Below are 27,051 nucleotides of genomic sequence, written 5' to 3' on the forward strand. Positions count from 1 at the left end.
ATAGTGCACAGCAGCGTCCACAAAGTTGTGGATTGAAGTGATCCATTTATTATTATTATTTTTTTTGAAGGTAGTAATGCTCTCATGCATTTCACGCTGAGATGTTTTCCCACTGCGAAGGTCGCCAGGGAATTCCTATACCTACCATCCACCTTGGAGCCTGTGCTTGTTGAATGTCGAATGACCAGCTAGTAACTATCTTTCTTGGGGTGGGGGGAGGTAAGCAGGGTCTCCTTTGAGCTGAACTAGCTCCAAGGTGACATGCTTGGCAACGGAATGTCAGAATCGAGCCAGCCCTCTGTGGTGGACTTGGTAGTCCGGTTCCTGAGCCAGGTGGGTCCGCAGTATTCCAGAGCACTGCTGATGTCAGCACAGCCAGCCTGGTCAGCGGCAGGACCTGGAAGGGCAGACCAGTCACCGGAGGCAGGGAGTCATCCCACTGAGCTCCTGTTAACTCTGCAAGCTAAAGCCCTAACAGGTAGGGTGGTCCTAGCTGCACAAGCAGCAGGAGAGCTTGCCGGCTGGTGATATCCACGGCAACCTATATGGGTTTAGCTGGTTAGACTCCAGCAGTACCCCAACGCACACTCTGGGGTCTCCAAGCCTTGGCTCTTACCAACCTGCGCCTAACACTTTCCGGAATTAGGTAAGCAGGATGAGTCCCTCCAGGGAGAGTGCGGATTCCATTCCAACAATCTGTCTCTGGAACTTCCAAGTGCAGGTGGGATGCATGGAATTCTGGTTTAGGTTGGCTACTCTTAAGCATGGTGATGGATTTCCCCACGTGTCAGACACCCGCTGACCCCGAAAAATGTTTTAGCAATCCAGTGCAATGTTTGGGGTGTCGTATATTGTCAGGTGCTGCCTTTCAGATGAGATTTTAAACTGAGGTTCTAGCTGCCTGTTCATAAGGACTAAATTCTATCATTTGACACTATTCAAAAAGAGAAGGAATTGTCCAATGATGTCCTGCCTAAAAATCCTTTGGATAATAACTGACGATTCACTTTACGGCTGTTTGTGAAACACTGCTGCGCACAAATTAGCTGCTACATTTCCCCTGCAAATAGTCATGTACTTCAGAAACACTGTGAAGGACTTTTAAGACATTCTTGATGCTATAGGCATTATTTTAATTGCAACAAATATTATTTTAATTATTTTGCGTCTTATATACCTCTATAAGGTACTCTACTGAGGAGTCTTTTTTCAAGGCAAGCTAACTTACCTGATTATACCTTATAGCTCATTGCTCAAACTCTCATCTTTTGTATCTTCTTTGTGGTGCCTCCAGCACCTCGGCGTGCTCTTAGTGCTACAATGACCAGAACTGTAAACAATACTCCAAGCTTGGCCTGACCATGACATTTTACAACTTAAGTACAACTTCCTGGGGATCTGAACTGAACTGACTTGGCAATGCAGTGTAGCCAAAAAGAGTTGGCCTACTTTACTGCACCTGATTGCTTACAATTCACTTCAGGCCCAATATAAATCCAGCTCCAGATGGCTTGAACCCACTGTGTTTATTTTGAGGGTTCTAAATTTCAATCAGCAGTAGCATACAAACATCATTTAACTGAAGGATGGTTGTTCAGGAGTAACTCCCTTCCCTTGTCAAATACTGTCACAAGATCTTCAATGTCTACCTAAATATGCAAATTATTGCTGGGTCTTTCAGGCAGTTCAAATCCTGTTGTAGCTCAAGGCTGTTGATGCTGTGATCCCACCCTATTTACTGTCAGACTAAATCCAAAACTTGGAAAACAGTTTCGCAACAACTACAAATATTCCAACTTCTACGGGTATTGGTTGTTCCCAAAAGATATACCAAATTGAGTATATTAGCATGCAAATGAAACATCCTGTTGGAATACAAAAGTCACCACAAGTCACTTGTCTGGTGCCTCCCACTGCCTTGAGACATGTAAAGAGATCAAAAGTTAACCTTTGTGTGAGTTAACGTTTGCAGTCCCACCATTATAACAGTGCATTTCGCTTGTGAACTACTTGAGAATGGGTCTAAATAGAATTTGTTCTCAAGTAGTCCAAAGCTCCAGATGGCTGGGACCTGCTGTGTTTATTTTGAGGAGCTAAATTCCAAACAGCAGCTGCAAACAAACACCCATTTAACTGGAGGATTGATAGCCAAGAAATACTCTTTTCAAACAGTGTCATAGGATCTTTTATGTTCACCTGAACAGGCAGACGTTTCATCTAAAAAGGATTGCACTTCCCAACAATGTCGTTCTCCCATTTCATTCATAAATAAATAAGTTAGTTAATTAATTGGTCACTCACTCTATGATTGTTTGTGTAACACTGCTGTGCGCAACTGGCTTCCGAGTTTCTCCCACAAAATACACACTCACTCACTACACTTTACAGTGTATTCTGTGAAGCGGTTTAAAACGTCTCAATGACATGATAAGGTGCTGTATCAAATGCAAGGATTATTATCACTGTACTGGATTGTTAGCTTGAACTATGAGGTCAAGCCCTGACATAGAACTCAGAGGCGAGATTGTTAGAAACTGAGCCAGGTTGACACGTCTATATGGTCAATTTTAAGTTGTGATTCACAGCTTTTCCAAAATCTGGCCACATGATTTTTCGTAAACTGCATTTCTAGCTTGTCCGAGTGGGCTAATGGCTCAGTCTGTCCCTGGCTAAAAACATCCCGGGCAGGGTGAACCGTTAAGCAATTTCCTTACTCCACATACTTCTGGTAACCTAGCAGTAAGCAGAAACCAAGTTGTTAGTTAATTGGCGGATTGCTTTTCCAGGAGTAATAATCCCTTCAAAAAAAATAGAATAATAATTTAGTCGCTCAATCCATGACTGTTCATGGGTCACTGCAGTGCGCAATTGGTTGCTGCATTTTGTCCACAAAATATACAGTCAATTAATTTTACAGTATATTCTGTGAAGCACTTTGAGATGTCTCGAAGATGTGATAAGCGCTCTGAGACACTACCCTGCGTGGAGGGCACTATATATGTGCAACGATCATTATTATTATTAAGGCCAGCACAGCAGACATGTAGTTTGTAGTGAAGGTTGGCGTTGCTGATAGAGGTGAGGTGAACACTCACCTTGTGAGGCTGCGTAACCACCTCACATAATATAATAACAATCCTTGCATTTGATATAGCACCTGATCACATCATTGAGACGTTTCAAAGCGGTTCGCACAATATACTGCAAAGTGAATTAACAAATTTTGTGAGCGACACGCGGCAGACAATGGCGCACAGCTGTGTCCCACAAACAGGATATATTCTCCTGTTGGTAAACTACCACGTTACAGTTCTGTGCTTATGAAACCTCTAAGTATCTTATTGTATTGGGGTTTAATTCAGTCCACGTCTGTAAAGTACTGTAGATTTCTGGTGCAGCTGTCGGGATACATACTTATGTTGAGCTCCTGAGACTGGTGTATTGTGCTAAGGATAACACATGGTAGATTGTTTTCTGTACACTGAAAATCTATTTTGCACATTATTATTTTCACTTCTGGTGCCTCAATAGACCCAAGTTAGCTCTATAGAATGCAACCTACTCAGAGACAGAAACCCAGCCCACTGTGCGAGACCACAATATTTATACTTCCCTCAGCTCTGGTCAAGATTATGAATGGACTGATATTAAATTACTATCCTGATGCATGGAATTTTTTCCTGCAAAACAAATCACAGATTTCACGAGAATTCCCATCTGAATTTAAATCTGATGGGAACTTTTACTCCTAACTACAAACAAAATAAATAGACTCAAAATGTACTGAAAATGTGCAACAAAATGTAAATTAGCAGCTGTACTTTAAAGTGGTCCAATCATTGTGGTACTTGTACTCAAGCTATAAAGATCGGCTGCGGCAAAAACAATGGTCAGTAAACACCCAAGGCCGTGGCATGAACACAGATCAGCCTGTGTTTATTCATTTAACTTTATTCTTAGCATAAACATTCAAACAGTTAAATAAATAGCTTGCATTGTAAGTTCTATCTTATTCTTGTAAAATCCAAGCTATCGTTTTTGGGGAGCTTTGTATAGGAAAAGCCTTGCCCAAAAAAGTATGTCTATTTAAGTTAACTGAAAGAAAATAGAAACAATTTATTTTGTTTGAATTTGCTCACAACTCCAAAGCATTTTGAATGACATTTTACTAATTTAATGCATGGAAGTACTTTGAGCTCTGAACTGCACAATGTGAGTGACTGCTTAGACACAGTGTTGCCCATGGAAACAAGAATTTGTCCTTTTAATCCTTCAGCAGAAGAGTATGAAAGCATGGGAACTTCACAGCACGTCTTTTCCAGGCTTAGAATTCGCTACCATAAGCAACAGGATTTTTGCACAGTTGTGTATCATAAATAATTCTACATCTTCACAAGGTTGCCATTTAATCAATTGGCATGAATTGCTTAATTCATAATTCATATTAAGCTTAAACAATGGTCTTGCACTTGACTGTGAGCCTGCACAATATATATTTATAATCACAGGGAAGGCATTACAGTTCTGACAAAATCTATTTTCTATTGCACAAGAGGGTGCATTTAGTACTCCGAAATTCTTTGGAATCAGGAATGGCATTTGGGATTCTGAAGGATTTCAGAATTCCATATGGCTGTGCTCAGTGTCAAAGTGCACTGAATTTACCACAGTGGCTATACATTTCAAAGATTGCAACCTGTTCTAAGTGCGTAGAGATGTCCTATTTGGGATGAAGTAATATTCTTTCAGGTTTACAATGACTCATCCACGATGACTAAACTGTTATCCCAAAATAGTTAGAATCCTGTTCAATTACATTACTTATGACACTTATCTCGACCTTGCTCAAAGCTTATCATTTTATCTAGAGGCAAAGTTATTTGTCAGACTGAGGTTCACTCGTATGGTTCTTGCCAGGTCTGTATTAACTTTAGGTTATCCTGCTCCTTGCAGTGAATGCACTGGGGTGTGAGGCCTATTCTGCCCAATTTGGTCAATGCACATAAACACTGTAAAAAAAAGTAAAATAATTTTTAATTATGAATGGGATTACAAATGCTAAATTAAATTATACTTTAAAAATTGCATCACATGTATTTTTAAGCATGCAGGAACAAATTTACTAAACTTACTAAATTACTGACTGAATGGAGCAAAATCACTACATGAAGCTAAATAAATTCTATTTTTAATACAATGAACAATGTCTTTGAAATTGTTCAAAAACTATTGCTTAACATTGGTACATAATAATCATCACCACTATTGAAACATTGATTTGGCCTTTTAGATTTTTTGTTTTACAATATAAAACATTTATTTTAAATTGTAGCTTCAGCAAAGGTCGCCTCCCACATTTTCCTACAAATACACAGTTGCTTGACATTGCCACAATTACCTTTGAGAAGTTTTGATGTTAAAGACACTATATCAAATGCGAGCATTAAATAAATAAATTTTAGGAGTTTTTAAATGTAATGCTGCTGCACAGTTCCTGGTTATTTGCATTACATTCTTAAAAAGAAAGATTTTTTTAAACAGAAAGATCAACGCCAGCATGTAACGATTATCCATCGCCAGCATATTTTATATAACTTTCCCATCTATTTGCTGCTAGGAGCCTTCAAAGAAGCTATGAATCAATATGGAGTTGGCAGTACCACAATTTGAAGCAATTTTGCTCAGTCCAGTTATATTCAAGGTTCACAATAGTAAACTTCTTAATTTTAGATGGATAAACTTCAGCAGTATCTTAACCCTTTGGGGTTCCAAGCCTTGACTCTTGCTAACCTGGGCCTCATACTTTTCAAGATGAGGTGAGTGGGTACATCCCTTCTCGGAGTGTTAAGTACACTCTAGACAAAGGGAAGTTTTCATGCACATGTGGAATTCTGAATAGTTTGGTTTCGATATTCCTAAGCATGATACTCTTAAGCATTTTTGCATGTGTCAAGCACCCAATGACCAACCACCCCATCCCCAACGCCTTTTAACTGCTTCACAACATGTTCAATATTGATACTTTCTCATCATACCTCAACATTTTATGCAGACACAGCAATCAAGTAGGAATTTACTGCTCTGTAGATGTACTGAAGATTAATAGCAGCATTACCTCATCAAGCAGCCGTCTTTCCTTAAAGCATTTCAACTTCGAAGCTCTTCTGAGAAGGCTAATGGTAATTAGATGAATAAATGTAACTGGGCAAACAAGTGTTAAAAGATTCTGACAGAAGCCCTACCAAGTGTTGGCTTTGCTTGTGATAATGAACACTGTGTTTCTTTTGAACCAGAAGATAATATATAATGTTTCTTGCATTTGAAATAGCACCTTATCTTGTCAAAGCGCTTCACAAAGTGTTTTCTGCAAAAATGAGCAGTGACGGTGTTGGTAGGTGAATGCAACAGACAATTTACGCACATCAATGCCTCACAAAGTGAATGACCACTTTGTTATCAATCTTTTCACAAGATCACGTCCTATAGACTTCCTGTGAAGCAATAATGCAGCTTCCTTTAGGAAATGAAAGAACGATCAGCCATGCTCAACTATATTCACTTTTTGGAGCAGGAGTTTGCTGGTAGACAAGGACATGTCTCCAGTAGTAAATTCAAGTTTTATAGCAACTGCAACACAAACAATTTAACTCTTTTCCCCTGTTTTTACATTGCTTGGCCAGTAGCAGTTTGTGACAATGAGGACCAAAGTTTAAAACTGTAAAGATAAACAGTTTGAGCCCAAATTTTCATTTTGCAATTGACCAGCGCCTTGGGACGTCCTCCCAACATTAAAGGCGCTATATAAATGTAATTTTGTTGGTGGTGTTGTTGTTGACCATCCATGCTACTTGTGCTGATCTTGAGTGATTTAATAATAATTATCCTTGCATTTAACAGAGCACCTTTCATGGCAGGAGGGCATCGCAAAGTGCTGCACAGAATTTACTATAAAGTAGAGTGACTGTGTAGTTTATAGGCAAACATTGCACACAACAACGACCCACAAACAGTCATGAAGATTTTAACTGGGAGAATATTTGTCCAGGAAACCAGCAGAAACTTCCTTCTCTTTCAAATAGAGGGATCTTTTAACGACCCCCAAAACAGGCAGACAGGTCCTCATTTTAACGTCTCATCCAAAGGATGTGTAGTAACAATAAGATGTTTTAAAGAATTAACAGATCAAAATAAATCAACCAGCTATTTCTCTCCACTGCATATCTTCCAATAGCTTCTCCTTTGTACAATCACCTGTAATATCCCTCAATGCTCCCCTCCATAGTCTCGCCCCAAAGTTACCTGGCCTGTCATCTTAACTCCAGCATCCATTTTTCTGACACTGGTTTAGTGCTCTTGCCCCACACCTCCTACTTGCTATCAGAGTGGAGCCTTCAATCAGCATGTCCTGTCTTGTGGTACTCTCTTCCAAAACAACTTTGCCTTGCTAATACCTCTTTCCCGGCTTTCAAAACCTTCCAACATATTTACTTATCCCTATACTTTACCTTCAATCATCTCTAAATTCCTCCATATCTTGCTTGGTCCCTACTGATCCTATTGTTTTGTCCTTTGAGATGATGTTATAATAATAAGTCTTTGCATTTGATAGAGCGCCTCTAATGATGCAATGTCTGGAAGCTCTTTGTACAATCTTAATAACTGTTAAGTGTTTGTGTAGGCTGTGTATTTGCAGGTGAACATGGCAGTCAATTTGCAACGAGCAGTGTCCCACAAACATATATGCATTACGTAAATGGAGTCATAAAATGCAAATTGTTGTTCTGTCAGATTGTAAGTAAGCAAATTCTAATAATAAAATGGATTTGTGTTATATTGCTGTCTCTACATTCAATATTGACGGGCAATACAATTAATTATGAGGCACCAGGACACATCTAAAGAAGTATTTTTAACAGCAACTCTGGTGGTAGCAGCAGTGGTAACCTTATTATAAACTACAGTCTCCTGAGCCATAGGTCACCATTTATTTTCTGTCCATCAATGAGTTTAGTGCTCAACACCCCAGACAAAAATGAGTGTTTTATTGTCTGACATGTGTGGACTTTTATCAGATATCAGTGATGCTCTGGTAGGCTAAAAGATAAAGCTCAAAATGTGACATTAAAGGCTTTGCAGCTGTCTCAAGGCTCTCCTGTTTGTAATGTAAACAGGGCAGTGTCCACAGCACAGGGAGCTCAAGAAACTACAGAAACCCTTGCCATTTGAAATGGCTCTCTAATATAGATGTGGTATTTGACTGAGATATGGATTAACCTTACTTTCAGCACCATAGCTCCTACAGGACAGAAGCTGCACACCAGTATGTACATTCCAAGCATAAAAGAAACAAAAATCTTGCCATGTTATATGATCTTTTCATATCAAAACATCTCGAACGACTTCATAAATAAGTATTGTAAAGTACAGTCACTGTTTATTTAGATAAATGCTGGAGTCGGTTTATGCCAGCGAAATCCAACAAACAGCCATGAGGCAAATGAATAATTATTATAGAGATTATTGGCTGAGGCACCGAGAAAAACTCATTTATTTTGGAATAGAGTAATGTCATTTTTAATTTCTGAAATAGGTAGACGGGACATTAATTTAAAGTCTCACCCAAAACATAGAACTTCTGACAATGAAGTCCTCTTTCAGTGTAAAAATTTAACACCCAGCATAAAGCTTGGACACATGATCCAAAGGCGAGTGCAACCTGCTGTGCTAAATTGTCACCCAACGATAATGCATTGAAAAATAAGTCGTTTACGAAGATGATGATGCTGTAGATGGTTGTTCCCACATGGCTGTATTGAGGTCTGTCACATTGTGACTCGTTCTACACTACTACGATTTGAATCTTGATGTGGGCCAGAACTGTGCACGGAGTGAAAGTGGCAACATTTTTTGGGTACAAATCCATTTATAAAAGCAACTAAATGAGAAAGAGAGCCTTTCTGTTAGTGTTCCCCATTGAACAGGCCACAAGCACATATTTTTTCTGAGCAAACCTGAGGGCAAAAATCTATTTTAGTTTAATGAATTGTAATTCTCAGAGTATAAATGATTATAAAATGATTATACCAGGTAATATTTCAAGATTTATAACAAGCAAATGCAGATGTTGTGATTGTAGCACTTATGTAAGTAATATTTCAGATTAAATCACATGTGGATAAAATGCTCAGGATTTTCTAAAAGCATCCCTGTGTGGGCACTATAGCAACAGAAGCAAAACACAAATATAGGTTTCCTGCAGCTGCCAAAACCATTCATATTGGCTAACACTTCTAGTGGAGGTTCTTAGCACTTGCTCCCAGAAACAGTGGGCAAGTTCAAATACTAAAGTAAAATCATCGGTTTTAGTTCAGAATAGTTTTAACAAACTAAATCTTCTCACTGCATATCTTCCAATATCTTCTCACAAGATAGATTTACACTTTTGTTTGTGTACTTTTGTAACTTTTCACCTACTTGGTTCAAAAACTTGATTTCAAAGTAACATTCAACTAAATAAGAGATTGTTTCTGAGAAGCTTCTTTCATACTTCAGCTTAAACCTTCTGCCATACTTCAATTTAAACCGTCTGCACATTCTGTTGCTTTTCTTCATAAAATATATTTCTGGCTTAAAATATCTTTACTATTGGTATAGCACAATCACTGCTCAAAAGGGCTTCATGACAGCACAAGGCACGGACGGAGCTGAATTGCGAATTACCAAGAAGTGGTAAGTATCGGGGTGCACTCAACCATCTCCAACAGGGCAAATTCCTGATCTCAAGCACGCATCCACGTGGAGATACTGAACACAAGCCAATCACTTCCCCACAAGGAGAGAGGGCAATTCTGAGCACCAGTTCCCACGCTCTTTCTTTAGAGTATGATCCGGGTTCCTCTCAACCAAAATTTGCTTGGCACCAAATAATTCCGCGATAGGAGAGGGGCAAAATATCAATAAGGTAATCATGAAAATGGAAATCTAATGAATTTAGTCATTTTGGCTGAACTTGTAAAACACATATTTTAGAAACTGGACTTCAATCTATAATGAACCTTAACAAATACAAATCATTTGCATTATTTGAATCAAACAGGATTTCTCATTCCATTTGTGACCGTGGCTTGCAATGAGCTACCACATTCATTTTCATTCAATAGCTCTGTTCACATGATGAATCAAAGAGAAGCACGTTAACATAGACCAGAGTTGGAATTAGTAGTCAGCTATTAAATTATTTGATTAGCCTCGTGAATTATTACAATTTTCTTTCAAGACTAAACTGTAAGCAGTTTAATAGAGTCCACTTTCTAGGGCAGAAAACACATCATGTGTATCTGTTTAAACAAATAAAGGATTTTCAGTTGCTGAAAGATCAGTTCCAGAATTTGTAATTCTAAACGAAAGTATCGAATGTACTGTGCTTGCAGTGTAAAAGGTCCTGGAGGAGAAACACATGAATGAAGGGGGAGGGGAGCAATCATTGCCCTTCAATAGGATTTTCATTAACTCTTGAAAAGGAAAAGGATCTGAAGCCTTTGTTAATAAACAATTAATGCAAAATCCGCAAACTCCACACAGCATGGACAAGCTGCTCTCGAATAACAAGATTCTAAAACCTCATTACTTGTTAAACCTCTGCAGATAATGCAACCTAGTTACTCTTGTTTTTAGCATTTCTGCTATCGCATAATTGTAATTATTTTTGGAGATTACAATTTGATGCTTGCTTGCACTCAAAATGGTGGTTATATGCTTTTGTTATGTTAATGTGCATCATTTATGTATCAGTCATGTATGGATTTATACCTTCCTCTCCCTCGCGCTCCCACCTCCCCCCCCCTCCTCACTGGATAACAAAAGCACTGTCTGTGACAAGCCACCCACCACTCCCACCCAAAAGCAGCAAAATATGCCACAAACCTGCAGTCAGGTATCCCCGTGATGCAGCAGAAATAAAAGCCGGTGGAAATTGCTTGTGTAAGCGGTAGTCCTTCTCACTGCGGGAGCGGATACGGTCTGAGGCCCGGTCTGAAAAATCCGAGCTAGGCCAAGCCCGGCGCAAGGTTGTACTCCGTGTTTTCTTCATTTGGAGGCTACATGCAGTCTAATCCTCTAGCAACATGAGTCGGGCTTCATATCTCTTGCTGTGCCCTATTAGACTAGAAATAAGCCAACGTGCTGAAAGAATTAGCAAACATTCTGGCACTGCCTTCTCCACATAGTGAACTGCAGGGCTTCTCCTATTCCTTGACTGATCCAATTTTACACACAACCCACAATGCATTACACTTCATTTAAAATCACCACTGCTTATGGTTTCCAGCTTCACATAAGAAAAAAAAGGCACATAATGTGGCTTCTCAGCCAAAGAACAGGCAGCGATTTGCAGCTTGAAAGCCCTCGGATCCCAGACAATAGCTCAATTCAGCACAGGAGTGCTTGGCCAACTGTGAGCCAGAACACAAAAGGTCCAAACAAATTAGAAACCCAGCCTTGGGTTTTGACCCAAACGGTGCACCCAGGAACTGAAGGATTCCAAACAAACAGCAATCCCCACTGTCACAGGATAGGAATAATGCTCGGATGACAGTGAAAGTGGTTGTCTCCAGACAGCAAAATCTAATCAAAGAATCAATGATGAAGGATGAGCAGAATAAATAAATCAGAAGCCAATCTTCAGTTAAAGAGCGCTTGCAGCTGCTTCGTGCACAGATTGAGTGTCTGTGCAGCTGAAGAACACAGCTCCTGCATGCGTCTGTGAAGCAGCTTGCTCCTGCGAGATATACAACTAATAAAGGCACAGCGTCATAGCTGGATTTCCTTTCATTCAGCTCGCAGATTTCTCAGTCATGGCTCCCACTTCTCCTGGGCTGAGAGAGGCTGGACTGCAAGTGGTTCCAAATGTTTGGTTTTCAATTGAGTTCGGCGTGCAGTCTGCTCGGTTGCTGTGACTCCTTGCTGATGAATGGTTCCCTGCTTTTGAATACAGTGCTGAGCTATTGAAGGGCAGGAAGCGAGTCAGCCACCCAGTCCCATGCTAATCAAGGAGCTGTCTTATGTCAGACGCACTGATTCCGTCAAGCTCCGAAGTTTAATGTACAACCCTCAGGCCCACTCCGAACCTGGCCACGATCCAACAGCTATAATCAGAACTAGAGTATTTACATACAAAACTGGCTATTTTAGGGTGGCCCAGCATGTATAGTAAACGGAACTATAATTTGCTTTTCAATCCTAAAGCACCTAACGTAGTCTGCTTTTCTAATCAACTTTTTTTTAAAGTCTGCTCACGATGTGGAAGGCAGGGGTCAGTTAGTGCAACAGCTGTAATAGACTCCTGACACTGCAAAGTAATTAAATTCATCTGTAATAGCAGCAAAAAATAGAAGCAATAATGTAGCGCTGGCTGCTAACAAACAGCAAAACCACTGCAAACTCTGCAAGCTCTCAGTTTCAGTTCAGCTGTTTTTTGGTATAGGGCTATAAAAAAAATGTAACACAAGGGGGAAAGCTGGATGCAATTCTATCCCCTTGCTGTGCTGTACAACTCTAAGCTAGCATGTCTCTTGTAAAACATCAATCAATCATAGAGAGCCATTCTGATACAGCTTGAAAAATAGCTTTAGAGAGTTCGGCTATAATTATGCAATTTACTACATATTTATTAAGACACAGACACTGAAGAAAAAACAATGTAGAGAAGCCAGTTGCTGCACACTGCATTGGACTGCAATAAGCTTAGCAGATCTCAATTTAAGCTCTCCGAGACTTCATCCGGCATGAAGTACGCTATATAAATGCAAGTTGTTGTAGTTACTGAAACATTTCTAAAAGGGCAGTGAAATAAGGGGGAGACTATCTTTCAGTGATTGGTGCTTCATCATGTCTTAGTTGGTCCATGTACTGTCTAATGTTGAAATGAGACATTTGGACTGGATTTGTGCCAACAATTATTAATTTCCTTAACCTTAAGGCATGTGGTCTTAAAAATTTAAATTTAAAGTCGTGCAGCATTTTGGAAAACAATACAAAATGAATCTTACTATTTTCTGAAGTTCTGAAAAAAACTTTGAAATAAAAATGAATTGAATAATTTTCCAAAATTCTGTCATAATAATAATTTTTGCATTTGATATAGTGCCTTTTCACGTCTTCGAGACGTCTCAAAGAGCTTCACAGAATAGACTGTAAAGTGAATTGACTGTATATTTTGTGGGTGAAACGTGGCAGCCAATTATGCACAGCAGTGTCCCACAAACAGTTGTGGATTGAAGTGACCAATTCTTTTTAAAAACGGAATTATTACCCCTAGAAAAGCGATCCGCCAATCAAATAACAACCAGGTTCCTACTTACTGCTAGGTAAACAGAAGTGTGTGGAGTAAGGAAACTTGCCCAACGTTTCGAACTGCTGGGAATCGAACCCAGGTTCCTCGCTTGCAAGGCGAGCGCTCTAACCACTGAGCTACATGACTCCACCTTAAAACAACCACAACAACAACTTGCACTTATACAGCGTCCTCCATGCAGGTTAGCTTCCCAGAGTGCTTAACAGTGGCGGAGCCTGACTCCGAGCCGGGGGAAGGAAGGTGACTGTATGCACGGTCGAAAGGAAGGTTTCTAGGCGGGACTTGAAAAAGGGGAGAGAGGGGGCAAGGCGAAGGGATTGAGGGAGAGTGTTCCACAGTTTCGGGACGTAGTGGCTGAAAGCAGAGTGCGCGGGCAAGCAGGAAGCCGGTGCCAGTCGAGCGGAGGCAACTGGTGGTAGGTCGGAGAGGTAGGGAGGTGCCAAGGGTTTGAACACAAGTGTGAGGATCTTGAAGTCGATCCGTTTGGTGATGGGGAGCCAGTGGAGCCTGGCCAGAACTGGTGAAATGTGGGTAATGAGTTTGGTCCGGGTAAGTATACAGTCAGCAATGTTCGGAATAAGCTGGATTTTTTGAAAGTGGAGCTGGGGAACCAGCAAGGAATACGTTTGAATAATACAGGTGGGAGTTGACAAACGCATGCACGAGGGTTTCGGCTACATTTGGGATTAGATATGAATGGAGACAGGTGGGGGAAGGCGGAGGGAGCGAGTAGGATGGTTGGGGCTTAGGAGGTCACAGAGGTAGGGGGGAGCAAGACCATGGAGAGCTTTGAAGGTGAGGACCAGGATCTTGAACTGAATCCTCTGTGTGATGGGAAGTCAGTGGAGTCGGGTGAGGCTGGGGGTGATAGGGTCACGGAGCCTGGTGCGGGAGAGGACATGGGCTGCAGAGTTCTGGATGATCTGCAGCCTATGGAGAGAGGATATGGGGAGGCCGACAAGCAATGAGTTTGTATAGTCAAGCCTCGATGCAATGAAAGCATGTATGAGGATTTTGGCGGCCTGCGGTGTGAGACAGTGGTGGAACTGGGCGACATTTGGAGGCGGGGGAAGGCAGAGCGGGTCATGGCACAGATGTGGGGTAGAAAGGATATTTGAGGGTCAAACAAGACACCAAGGTTCTGGACTGGCTTAGCAAGATGCACCTGGTGCAATAGATTAGGGGGTCCCCTTTCCCGATTCCAAAATCTAAAATGACCTTTACCCTTCCCCCGTGTACAAGAGAGTATAGGGGGGAAACGAACATGGGAGTAGGGAGTGAATAGAGCATGGGAGGAGGGAACAGAGTGGGGACAGCAATAGGAATGCCCCAGAAAGACAGCATGGGAGGGGCAGAGTGTGTGTGGGAGGGGTAGAGTGAGCGTGGGAGGGGGAGAGTGAGCATAGGAACACAGGAACAGGAGAAGGCCATTCAGCCCCTCAAGCCTGTTCTGCATTCTATTAGATCACAGCTTATATGTACATCAACTCGAATTACCCATCTTGATGCCCTGAACTAACAAATATCTATCCACCTCAATTTTGAAAATTTGAATGGATCCAGCATCCACAGCCTTTTGGGAGAGAGAGAGAGCGTGGGAGGGGGGGGGAGAGAGTGTGGAAGGTGGGAGAGAGCGTGGGAGGGGGAAGGGAGTGTGGGAGGGGGGAGAGGGCGTGGGAGGGGGGGAGAGCATGGGAGGGATTGAGAGCGTAGGAGGGGAGAAAGTTTTGTCAGAGAGAGAATGAACATAAGGACAGGGAGATGGTAAAGGTTATTTTAGATTTCGCAATTGGGAAAGGGGACCCTCTAATCTATTGCATCAGGGCTACCAGGGCCTTGTTATGCTACTGCCACAACAACAAATTGCCTTTGTTTAACGCCTTTCATGTTGGGAGGACATGCCAAGGCTCTGGACAATCAGGGATTTGGACCCAAGCTGGGGGTTGGGATCAGAGGTCGGGAAGGGTAGGGAAAGGAGGATGCCCCAAGGTGGAGTCAAACACAGATCAGGGCACGAGAAGCAAATGGCATTCAAATGCCAACTCAGAGGAGCAGCTCTAGCTGGACCTAAGAGAATGGTGCAACTCTTCAGCTTGGAATGTTTGGAAGGAGCTGTGGAAAATAAAGTGTGCGCTCCAAATGCTGTTTCTGGAACAATATTGAAAAAATGAATTACATTGGAATCCATTGATAGAAGATGTCTCAAAGTGCTTCCAGAATATACTGTAAAGTGAATTGACTGTATATATTTTATGGGCGAAACAAGCAACAACAATTGACTCCTGGGGGGTGGGGGCGGGGTGGGGGGAAGGTTGATGGGGGAGGTGGCTGGAAGCACGGTCGAACAGGAAAGTCTGTTGATATAAATGAGTTCAAAATAAGTGGGTAGAACTGTTTATCAAATGAAAGTAATATCATTATTAAGATGATTATTACTATCCACCTTTAGGCAATTAGATACAACCTAGGTTTAATGTCTTATCTGAAGGGCAGAATGTTTTTGCCAAAACATTCCTCAAGTTCTGGAGTCCTGTAGCTCAGTGGTTAGAGCACTCGCTTTGCAAGCGAGAGACCTGAGTTCAATTCCAGGCACAGGGCGAAACCTTGGGCAAGTTTCCTTACTCCACACGCCTAATAATAATCCCTCCAAAAAACCCCAAACAATAATAAATTGGTCATTTTCAATCTACGACTGTTTGTGGGACATTACTGTGCGCAATTGGCTGCCGCGTTCGCCCACAAATATACAGTCAATTCACTTTACAGTATATTCTGTGAAGCGCTTTGGGACGTCCTCCCGATGTGAAAAGCGCTATATCAAATGCAAGGATTATTATTATTATTATTATATTCTTCACTGGACTATCATATGAGGCTATGAGCTAAACAGAACTATAATTTGCTTTTCAATCCTAAAGCACCTAACTTAGTCTGCTTTTCTAATAAACCTCCCAAATGGGGCCTGAATTCACAAGTTTCTGACCCAGAGATAAAATTGTTACCAACTAAGTGAAGCTGACACCTCAAGGCACTCAGAGAGATTAAAGCACTGAAAAATGATGGTTTAGAAAAAACAAATATTTGCTCCACATTGGATTGCATTCCTTTGAGTGTCTGGTTGAACCTGTGCATGGTAACAATTTGGAGATGATTTAGAATAGAATAATGAGTATCAGTTTCAAACAGTCATATTCTATCAAGTTCCAGTTTACTAACTTGTTTAAGTAAACCAGGCACATGCAAATGGAAGAGGACCCAGGAATACAGAAGCCTTGAGGAGGATCACGTTCTAATCAACCCATGTTTGTATGCAACACAAAGTTTGGAGGTGTGATGGATTGTGCAGACTGAAAACATTGTTGCCAAGATCCCATCTGCCTGTTCAATTACATTCAGACGGGACATAGAAACAGGAGTAGGCCATTCAGCTCCCAGAACCTGTTCCATCATTCTATTAGATCATGGTTGATCTGTACCTCAACTTCCCTGCCTTTTCTCCATATCCCTTGATACCTTACCTAACAAAAATCTATCAAATTATAGCAGTTTTCTAACTTGCTAAAGTAAGGTAGACACACATGAATGGAAGAGGACCGAGGAATACAGTAGCCATGAAGAGATATTGATAGATGTTCAAATCATTTGGACGTGAAACATCCAAAGATCCTGTTTTCAATGGCCAGCAGTATAGCTTTAGTTGGCTAAGGTTCAATAGTACCCAAATAGACTCTAGAGGTCCCCAAATCTTGTCTCTTGCTAACCTGTGCTTAATACTCTAAGGAATGAGATAAGCAGTGTTGCTCCTCTCTGGGGAGTGAGCACGCATTTCATTCCAGACGTGGAAATTCCCATGTGTAGATGGCATAAATGGACCTCTCAGTCTGGTTTGGATACTCTCAAGTATGGTAATGGGTTTCCGCATGTGTCCACATCCATCATTCTAATGATGGAACCTCACAATAAGGGCAAAATAGGCCAATTGCTGATCCCCTGTGTAGAGTATTTCCACTGTAAATTAACCTGGCAGCCTTCCAACACTGTTTATCACTTTCTGAACAGGAATGATACAAATATCATTTTGTAAAATTCAGGCTCAATTTCAAACTTGGAACCTTTTTCAAATGAAGCATGAATTTAAGAATTTTTCTGCAAAACAATTTCTATACAATCTTAAATTTTAAGATATCGGAGAAGGTTAAGATAATAAGAACTGGGGAGGGGGCTCAGTTTTGCTTATGATAAATTATAAAAAATGAGGCAGGTACATGCTAGTAAACAATGCAACTAATATTCCGAAATATGCAGTCTTCATTTTGCTCGGTAGACTAATATAACTTTTGCCACAGATTCAACTTCAGCAAATCCTTGTGACAATAATAACCTTGTTGAATGCTTGGCATCTTGTAAAAATCAAATTCTCAAAAAACAATTACTGTATATTTTCTTTAAGTGGAGTCATGTAGCTCAGTGGTTAGACCACTCGCCTCGCAAACGAGAGACCTGGATTCGATTCCCAGCAGGGTGAAACCTTGTGCAAGTTTCCTTACTCCACACGCCTGATAATAATCCCTCAAGAAAAAAACAATAATAAATTGGTCACTTCAATCCACGACTGTTTGTGGGACACTGCTGTGCACGATTGGCTGCCACATTTTGCCCACAAATATACAGTCAATTCACTTTACAGCATATTCTGTGAAGTGCTTTGAGATGTCTAGAAGATGTGAAAAGCATTATATTAAATGCAAGGATTATTTTTGATTTATTTTTAAACTGGACATGGCTCTCAGTCTCTGATGACCTGTTTCTTTCGTGCTTTTCCTGCAGTGTTCTCAAACAGAAAATGCATTTGTCATTTGTTCCACCAATAATCTTCCTGTGACAAAGGTGTTTGACTCCTTTTTCCTTCTGCTGGGACTATGTTCCTAAATGTAAGAGATTAAGTTGTTCCATTCGGCCTTTGTAAATGAACAAGCAGACAGGACCTCCGTTTGACATCTCCAACAATGTAGACTGTTCCCATATCATCCACAGGAGAGAAAACCATATGCGTCATGAGACCTCTGCTCCAGTCTGAAATCGATCTCAAAGTGAAGTCTTGCAAACCAATAAGGTTCATGGGGTTCCCCGCTGGAGACAGATTTCATTTCGTAAAACAGTTTTTTTCTGGCAGTGAGACACTAGCAACTTCAACTCTTTCCTGAGGAGCAGCTTTTTAGCATTTCTGAATCTGGCTAAATCTCTTTCCACCCTTAAGGCTGATTTGTGGAGTCCTGCAGCTCAGTGGTTAGAGCACTCGCCTTGCAAGCGAGACACCTGGGTTCAATTCCAGGCAGGGCAAAACCTTGGGCAAGTTTCCTTACTCCACATGCCTAATAATAATCCCTCCAAAAAACAAAAACAATGATAAGTTGGTCATTTTCAATCCACGACTGTTTGTGGGTCACTGCTGTGCGCCTTTCGCCCACAAATATACAGTCAATTCACTTCACAGCATATTCTGCAAAGCGCTTTGAAACATCTAGAAGATGTGAAAAGCGCTATATCAAATGCAAGGATTATTGTATTATTATATTTATCTATATCTAGCCTTATTGGTACATAATCAAAGTAGGTTGCATTTGTGTACAAGAAAAGACTAATTACAGTGGAAAAAAAACATGGTACAAATACAAATTACATTAGCTCAGGACGTGAAAGTGGCTTACCGGGGAATTTTGAGATTAAATTGTTCCATTCTGCCTACGACTAACTTAGTGAAAGAGATAGGATTTGAAAGAGCCTGGAGATGCATCTAATCAGAAAACGGTTTTACTTCACTCTGCAATTAGCCCTATGAAATTAAACATTTTCAAAATCAAAGCGTTGTTCTCCAATTAATCACAAGAGGTGCATATTTATGCTCTGAATCGCATCATTGAATCAGGAGGTGACAAATAAAGTGTTGGAAAAGGGATTTACAATGAAATAAACAAAGTGAAATGAGATGAGCACTCAATCCACTATACTAATCCTAACTGCGAGAATTCAGATTACTTCGGAAGAATCAGATTTGTCCCTAATACCCTACATGTGCTCTAAACCAGAATGTAGCTCTAAGCACTTTAGAGACGCTAATTCTTGTTGAGTAAACAAGAGGAAGTAGGAAGAAAACATAGCAGCAGTGAGAACCACCTGCTTTGTTGTTTCTGTCCTGCTCACCCTCAAGACTGGCTGTGTTTACTTACCATGTGGTTCCTTCTTATTATTGGTACAACTCCTTTTCTCCTCAGTGAGAATAGTTCAGCAAGTTTACATATCTGAATAAGTCATTGCACATATAAGGTCAAAAAACACTTAGCGTACCAAGGTTGCACATAGACAGTGATGCAGAGTTGGCTAACACGATACATAAGATAGGAATGGAGCTGCTGCACACTGGCAAATTGTCCCAGGGTGAGGGAATGTTGCTGTATGATTTGAGGAATGGGTGGTCATTTTGGGTGTTTAGTGGAGTGGGTGAGTGTTTCCTTTCACATGGATCTAAAACAGGGCTCAGATACATGAGGCAATTTTTAAAAACTGCCTGTAATACTGTGAACATATGCTCGCTCTGTTTCTTCTGTTTTAAAGCTCCTTATAAAACTGTGTTTTCTTCAAGACCCCAGTTGGAGCAAAATCTGAAACATCACTCATTTCATGACAGACTGCCTGTCGGACATCAAGTCCTGGATGAGGGCAAGTTTCCTACAGTTGAATGTGAACAAGACTGAGGCCCTCCTGATTGGCTCACGCCAGCGCCTCAGCACCTCAGGCTCTGGCAGCATCAACCTCCATGGTTGCACACTTCAACTAACCAGCCAGTCAGGAAACGAGGTATCCTGTTCGACCCTCAACTATCTTTTCTTCCCCACATTCAAGCCATGACCCTTCCAGGCAGGGCGAAACCTTGGGCAAGTTTCCTTACTCCACACGCCTAATAATAATCCCTCCAAAAAACCAAAAACAATAATTAAATTGGTCATTTTCAATCTACGACTGTTTGTGGGACATTGCTGTGCGCAATTGGCTGCCGCGTTCGCCCACAAATATACAGTCAATTCACTTTACAGTGTGTTCTGTGAAGCGCTTTGGGACGTCCTCCTGACGTGAAAAGCGCTATATCAAATGCAAGGATTATTATGACCCACTCGGCTTCCCTCACCTCCATAACATGGCCCGACTCTGGCATACCTCACCCCTCAGGCCGCTGAAACTCTTGTTCATGCCTTCACCACCCCCAGCTCGACTATGCAAATGCCCTGCTTCTCGGCCATCCCAACGCCTCCCTCCACAAGCTGCAGATAATCCAGAACTCTGCCACCCGTGTCCTCTCCCGCACCAAACTCCGTGACCCCATCCCCCCATTCTCGCCCGACTCCATTGGCTCCCTATCCTTCAGAGGATCCAGTTCAAAATACTGGTCCTCACCTACAAAGCCCTCCATGGCCTCGCCCCACCCTACCTCTGCGACCTCCTAACCTCTTACCAACCCGCCCGCTCCCTCCGCTCAGCCGGCTCTGGCCCTACTCCACGTCCCCCGAACCATTGGTGGGAGAGCCTTCAGCCACTCTGCTCCAACCTCTGGAATTCCATCCCCCAATCACTTCGCCTCGACCCTCCTTAGCCTCCTTCAAGTCCCGCCTCAAAACCCTCCTCTTCGACCATGCCATCGGTCACCCCCTTCCCCTCCCCTCCCTCTCCCCCCTGACCCCAGCTTGCATCTGCAATGCTGTACACTGTCCAGCGCCTTGGGACGTCCTCCCGACTTGAAAGGCGCTGTACAAATGTAATCTTGTTGTTGTTGTTTCATGTCATGGGATGTAGAGGAATGTTGAATTTGTGATATCAGAGCGTAGGTATTTGCAGGTTGTTTTGAACAGTGGATGGCAGGAAAGTGCAATACTTGTGATTCTTTATGAATACAGCATCTTTGATGTTAGGAATTTTGAGATTTCAAGCAATGATTTGCAGGCTATCAAAAGTAGTGACAGACATCAAAGTGTATAAGAATTCTCATAATAATAAAATTATGAGTTTAACATTATAGTTTAACAACAACTTCAAAGATGTATCAGATTATTTTTTCTCAGGAACCACAACTTTCATCTGTTTAATATTTGCTATTTATTTCCATATTTGTCAACAGCTGTGAATCCCTTGCAGTTACAACAGAAATGTTAGAGTCATGCTTGAAATAAAAATCTATCTTTCTCCTCCTGATTGATTTGTCAGGCTGTCTCAGTGGTAGCACTCTCGACACAAGAGGCAAAAGGTTGTGGCTGCAACCCACACATTGGGGCATTGAATCATAGAATCATAAAATCGTACAGCACAAAAAGAGGCCATTCGGCCCATCGAGTCTGAGCCGGCTCTTTGAAAAGAGCAATGTAATGTCAATCCCACTCCCCAGCCCTTTCCCCATAACCCTGCAAACCCGTCCTCCTCAAATACCCGTCCACCGCGTTTTTAAAAGTAGTTATCAAATCGGCCTCGAACACCTTTTCAGGCAATGCGTTCCAGATTCGAACAACTCGCTGCGTAAAAAATGTCTTCTCACCTCCCCTCTGCTTCTTTTAGATACTATTTTGAATCTGTGACCTCGAGTCACCGACACACCCACCAATGGAAACAGTTTTTCCCTTTCTAACCTATCAAATCCCCTCATGGTTTTGAAGACCTCTATTAGGTCTCCTCGTAACCTTCTCTTCTCCAATGAGAATAATCCCAGCCTCTCCAGCCTTTCCTCGTAATCAAGATCACTCATTCCTGGTACCATCCTCGTAAATCTCCTCTGCACCCTTTCCAATGCTTTAACATCCTTCCTATAGTGTGGTGCCCAGAAGTGGGCGCAGTATTCTAACTGAGGCCTAACCAGTGTTTTATATAGGTTAATCGTAACCTCCTGACTCTTATACTCTATGCCCCTATTTATAAAGCCTAGTATCCCATATGCCCGTTTTACAGCTTTATCTGCCTGTCCTGCCACCATCAAGGATTAATTTACCTGAAACCCCAGGTCTCTCTGTTCTTTCACACCCCTATATTGTATTGCCAGCCTATTTTACTTCCCCTCATCCTTTCTACCAAGATGCATTACCTCACATTTCTCCACATTGTAATTCATCTGTCATGTGTCTGCCCATTTTACCATTCTTTCTATGTCTTCCTGCAGTTCGTTACTATCCTTCTCACTGTTTACCACCCTACCTAACTTTGTGTCTTGTTTGACACTCCAATACAGTGCTGGGGGAGCGCTGCATTACCAGAGATGCAGTCTTTAGAGTGACATGTTAAACCGAGGTCACTCTTCTCAGGTGAATGTTAAGGATCCCATGACATTATTCCAAAACTGAAGGGAGTTTCTCTCTGTGTTCTGGGCAACCATTCTTCAAATAAAGTTGATCATGTTTCGCTCACAAAATATACAGTCAATCCACTTTACAGTATATTCTGTGAAGTGCTTTGACACGTCGCAAAGACGTGATAAGGTGCTCTATTAAATGCAAAGATTACTATTATTAATCACTCTATGGCTGTTTGTGGGACACTCCTGTGAGCAAATTCACTGTTGCATTTACCTACCGATACACAGTCACTACACCTTAAAGTATGAAGCATCTAGAGATGTTTTGATGACACAAAAAGGCATTATATCAAATGCAAGAATTATTTATATTTATTAAATATCTCCTGTAAATTTCCAAATTGTTGGGTTTGTTTCAGATTTCATCCATCTTTAGGTTTCTTTTTACGTCCAGCCCTTTAATTATGTCATATAATTTTACCAACAGGACTGTATACTCAGACATGTACGTGTACGAACAGGTTAAAATCTTCCACATGTTTCAGTTGGTCAGTGCACTGTGGGGAGGAGGGAGGGGCAAATAAGGAAGAGGACTTTGTGGAGACCCTGTACAGTACTCTCTTATATACCTCTCAATCTATTTTTTCCAATAAGAAACATTGTTCATGTCCCTTAAATTTTCTGATATTGTTCACTCTCTTACATTTTCCAATAGTCTGTTCCATATATTTAATGCCCTCTGCCAACAGCATTTTGTTACTTTGTTCCCCTGTTCCACTAGTTCCGTTATCTCTCAGGAGAAGTGTAATTGATTTGTGAAGCACATCTCCCTTTAAACACATTTGCATTCCCTATTAATATTCTAGATTTCTCTCCCGCTTCATTATTGCCACCTTCAGGATGCCTTCTAATGTTTTACCTGTTGCAGTTGACAGGCCAACTGGTTTGTAAATTGCAGTGTTATGTTCATTCCTCTTTATAAATTAATATTAAGTGCCCCCCCACTCTCCAATACTCTGGCATTACTTTGGTTTCCAAATTCATCAGAATATAATTTCGGGCACGCCCTTATGCTCTTTTATGTGCCTAGATTGTGCACCTTGTCTTCCACCTGCAGGTCACCTCTTTCTTTGCAACTTCTATCATTCTTAATACGTTCTCATCCTGCATTGGAAACAAACTCGACCTCTGTATTGGGAAGGCAATCGGCGATTTTTCTGCCGACATTCAACAATATTTAACTTGGATTAAAAACAGTCACAGCAAATTGTGTGAAAAGCGCTTTGAGATGTCTCGGAGATGCGATGAGATGCAAATGCAAAGATTATTATTTATGTGCATTGTCATTGGAGGATCTTAGTTGATTATTTGATTAAATCTAAGACACTTGGGGGGTGGGGAAGGAGGGGGGGAGAATCTGAAGAGGTTCAGGAGTGCTCAGAGATGGTAACGTGCATAAAGTGCTATAATGGAAGTGCAAATTGTTGGTGGTGGATGTTTTAGGAGCCTAGTGCAAACTGGTACAAGAGGCACAATGTGCACATGAATTACATGATTGTTTGAACAACAAGTTAGGCTGAACACATTTTCCTGCAGCGAAGGCCCCTTTAAACGCATTCTATATAGATACAATATGTGAATAAAAACAGGGGGAAAATGTTTGTAGCCAATTTGTGGACGAGTGATTTATAGGACTGAATGTAAGTGGAATTAAATCTTTATTCTCATCTGAGTTGGTAGGGATGGATTGTGATACATGTATGATGATCATATCTGCTTTATTTCAGGAACTTTTCTGTAGTCTCACAATAACTAATATAAATTATGACCGAATCATTAAGTTGTCAAAAGACAGTGATATATCCTCATCTTTACAATGATTTAATATGAATCTCCCTACAGGGACATTTGGCCCAATATATTGCTTGCTTTAATTCCCCTTCCCTGTCCCAGAGCTTTTTCTTGTCTCAAAGTCAAGAAGAAGTTATGTCCTAAAGCAAAAATGTTTTATTCTTGCCTGACAGAATAAAACACTAAATCGCAATGACAGTAAAGGTTTAAGGATTACGCAGCTCTTGAAGGCATACATCTCCATTCGGTCACAAGTAAACGTTTTTCTTAAAAAAAGGTTCTTAATTATTAGAAGAAACCAGACAGATTCAGTTTATTCTTGCAGTCACCTCGAGATTTGTCACTTCAACAACAACAACAACAACAAGATTCCATTTATAAAGCGCCTTTCACGTCAGGAGGACGTCCCAAGGCGCTGCACAGTTGGGTCATGACCCGAGCAGGGGGGAAATGGTCAGGGTGAGGGGAGGGAAGGGAGGGAGCGAGGAGGGGGGAAATGGTCAGGGTGAGGGGAGGGAAGGGAGGGAGCGAGGAGGGGGGAAATGGTCAGGGTGAGGGGAGGGAAGGGAGGGAGCGAGGAGGGGGAAGAGAGTCGAGAGGGGAGCTGAAGACTTCAATCCTTAAGCTTGCAGGAGATGCTCAGTCACAGTGAGCCCATGTCAGAAATTTACTCCTCCTGGAGGTGGTTTTATAACAGATTTTCTTTTCTAATAACTAATTGGGAGAAGTGCAGTAATGTTCATTAAACATTTTAATCGTTTCCCATTTTTTATGTATCATGTCAGAGGCCATTTTATAGACTACACTAAAGTTAAAAGAAACTAAAAACAAATATTAATCGCATGTTATTCATTGATAAATTCAAAAGATAGAATCCATGCAACTGGGGGATAAAAAGTTTCCATCTAACTTTGATAAGTATTTCAATGTGATGTTGGCGTAAGCAAGTTAATCCATGAGTAAGAGGAGGAATTAGGACTTTCTGGGACTGACACCTGTTACAGTAAGAGTCTTCCCACTCAGCTCCTCATAAACAACAACAAAAAAATTACATTTGATTAGCGCCTTTCACGTCGACAGGACGTTCCAAGGCGTTGGACAATCAGAGTTTCGGAACCGGGATTGGGGAAGGTGGAAGGCAGTGGGGGAAGCACAGTGATTGTGTTCAAATCCATTCACTCCCTGGCACCTCCCTACTTCTTCGACCTCCTCACTCCCCAGTCCACCACCCGGCGCCTCTGCTCGACTGGCATGGCCTCCTGCTCGTGCCTCGCACTCTCCGCTCCACCATCGGTGGACATGCTTTCAGCCACTACGCCCCAAAACTCTGGAACACACTCCCTCAATTCCCCGCCTTGCCCCCTCTCTCCCCTCTTTCAAGTCCCGCCTGAAAAATGTCCTGTTCGATCGTGCTTATGGCCACCTCCTCCCTTTCCCTGGCTCGGAGTCAGGCTCCACCACTGTTAAGTGCTCTGAGATGCTACCCTGTATGGAGGACGCTATATAAGTGCAAGTTGTTGTTGATCGAATGCACAGTTGAAGAGGAGGGTCTTGAGATGGGTCTTGATGGAGGCAAGGGAGGGGGCGACGCGGAGGGACTGTGGGATAGGGTTCCAGAAGGTGGGGGCAGAGTGGCAGAAGGCCCTCGGTCTTGTTGACATTCAATTCAAGAAAGTTAGCTCTCATCCAGGACTTGATGTCTTGCAGACATTCTGTCAGGACAGCAGTGATCCTGGAGTCATGGGTGAAGGCAGAGAGGTAGAGTTGGGTTATCTTCTGCATACATGTGGAAGTTGATCCCATGTTGGCGGATGAGGGAGCTCTGGTCACCGATGGACAGAATGTCATTTATTACTTTGACCAGGGTTGTTTCTGTGCTGTGGGTGGCATGGAAATCCAATTGGAGAGGTGTGTGAACGGAGTGGCGGGAGAGGACGGAGCGAAGCTGGAAAGCAACAACTCATTCCAGGACTTTGGAGAGGAAAGGGAGGTTGGAGATGGTGCGGTAGTTTGAGAGCAGAGATGGGTCTAGGGAAGGTTTTTTAAGGTTAGGAGTGATGACGGCGGTTTTTAATGAGATGGGAACGGTGCCAGTGAACAGGGAGAGGTTCATGATGTCTGTGAGTAGAGGGGCAAGGAGGTGGAGCTGGAAGATAAGGAAAGGGGTAGGGATGGGGTCGAGGGAGCAGGTGATGGGTTTCATGCAGATTATAGTGGTGGTGAGAGAGGAGGGGAAGACAGGTTCAAAGATGTGGAGGGAGGGATGGGTGGGGCCGGGGTGGGAGGGGGACATGGTGAGGAGCTAACAGATAGAATGGCAGAGGCAGCTGGTCGGATCCCCTAAACTTTGAATTCGAGGAAGTCCAGCATTTCCTCGCCTTTGGCATTGGAAGTGAGGATGGGCGAGGCGTGAGAGGGTGGGCGGAGGAGACAGATGTTGATGGAGAAGAGGAGCCTGGTGTTGTCCTTGGCCTTCAAGATTGTCTTGGAGTAGAACGATGATTTAGTGATGGTGAGGGCGGAG

At 42.0% G+C, this 27,051-nt stretch overlaps 1 protein-coding gene across 2 annotated transcripts in view; it reads right to left on the reverse strand.

Annotated features, from left to right (window-relative positions):
* The window catches only part of LOC103187400 (storkhead-box protein 2), a 72,495-nt gene extending 61,268 nt beyond the window's left edge, over window positions 1-11,227 (reverse strand). For both annotated transcript variants that reach the window (XM_042342465.1, XM_007906875.2), the window contains exon 1: window positions 10,924-11,227. In XM_042342465.1, coding sequence (XP_042198399.1) covers window positions 10,924-11,089 — 166 coding nt within the window. In that variant the 5' untranslated portion in view covers window positions 11,090-11,227. The remainder of the gene's footprint in view (window positions 1-10,923) is intronic.
* Between the last annotated feature and the right edge of the window lie 15,824 nt (window positions 11,228-27,051).

The sequence above is a fragment of the Callorhinchus milii genome, unplaced genomic scaffold (genome assembly GCF_018977255.1).
Source record: "Callorhinchus milii isolate IMCB2004 unplaced genomic scaffold, IMCB_Cmil_1.0 Scaffold1, whole genome shotgun sequence".
In the NCBI taxonomy this organism is placed as follows: Eukaryota; Metazoa; Chordata; class Chondrichthyes; order Chimaeriformes; family Callorhinchidae; genus Callorhinchus; species Callorhinchus milii.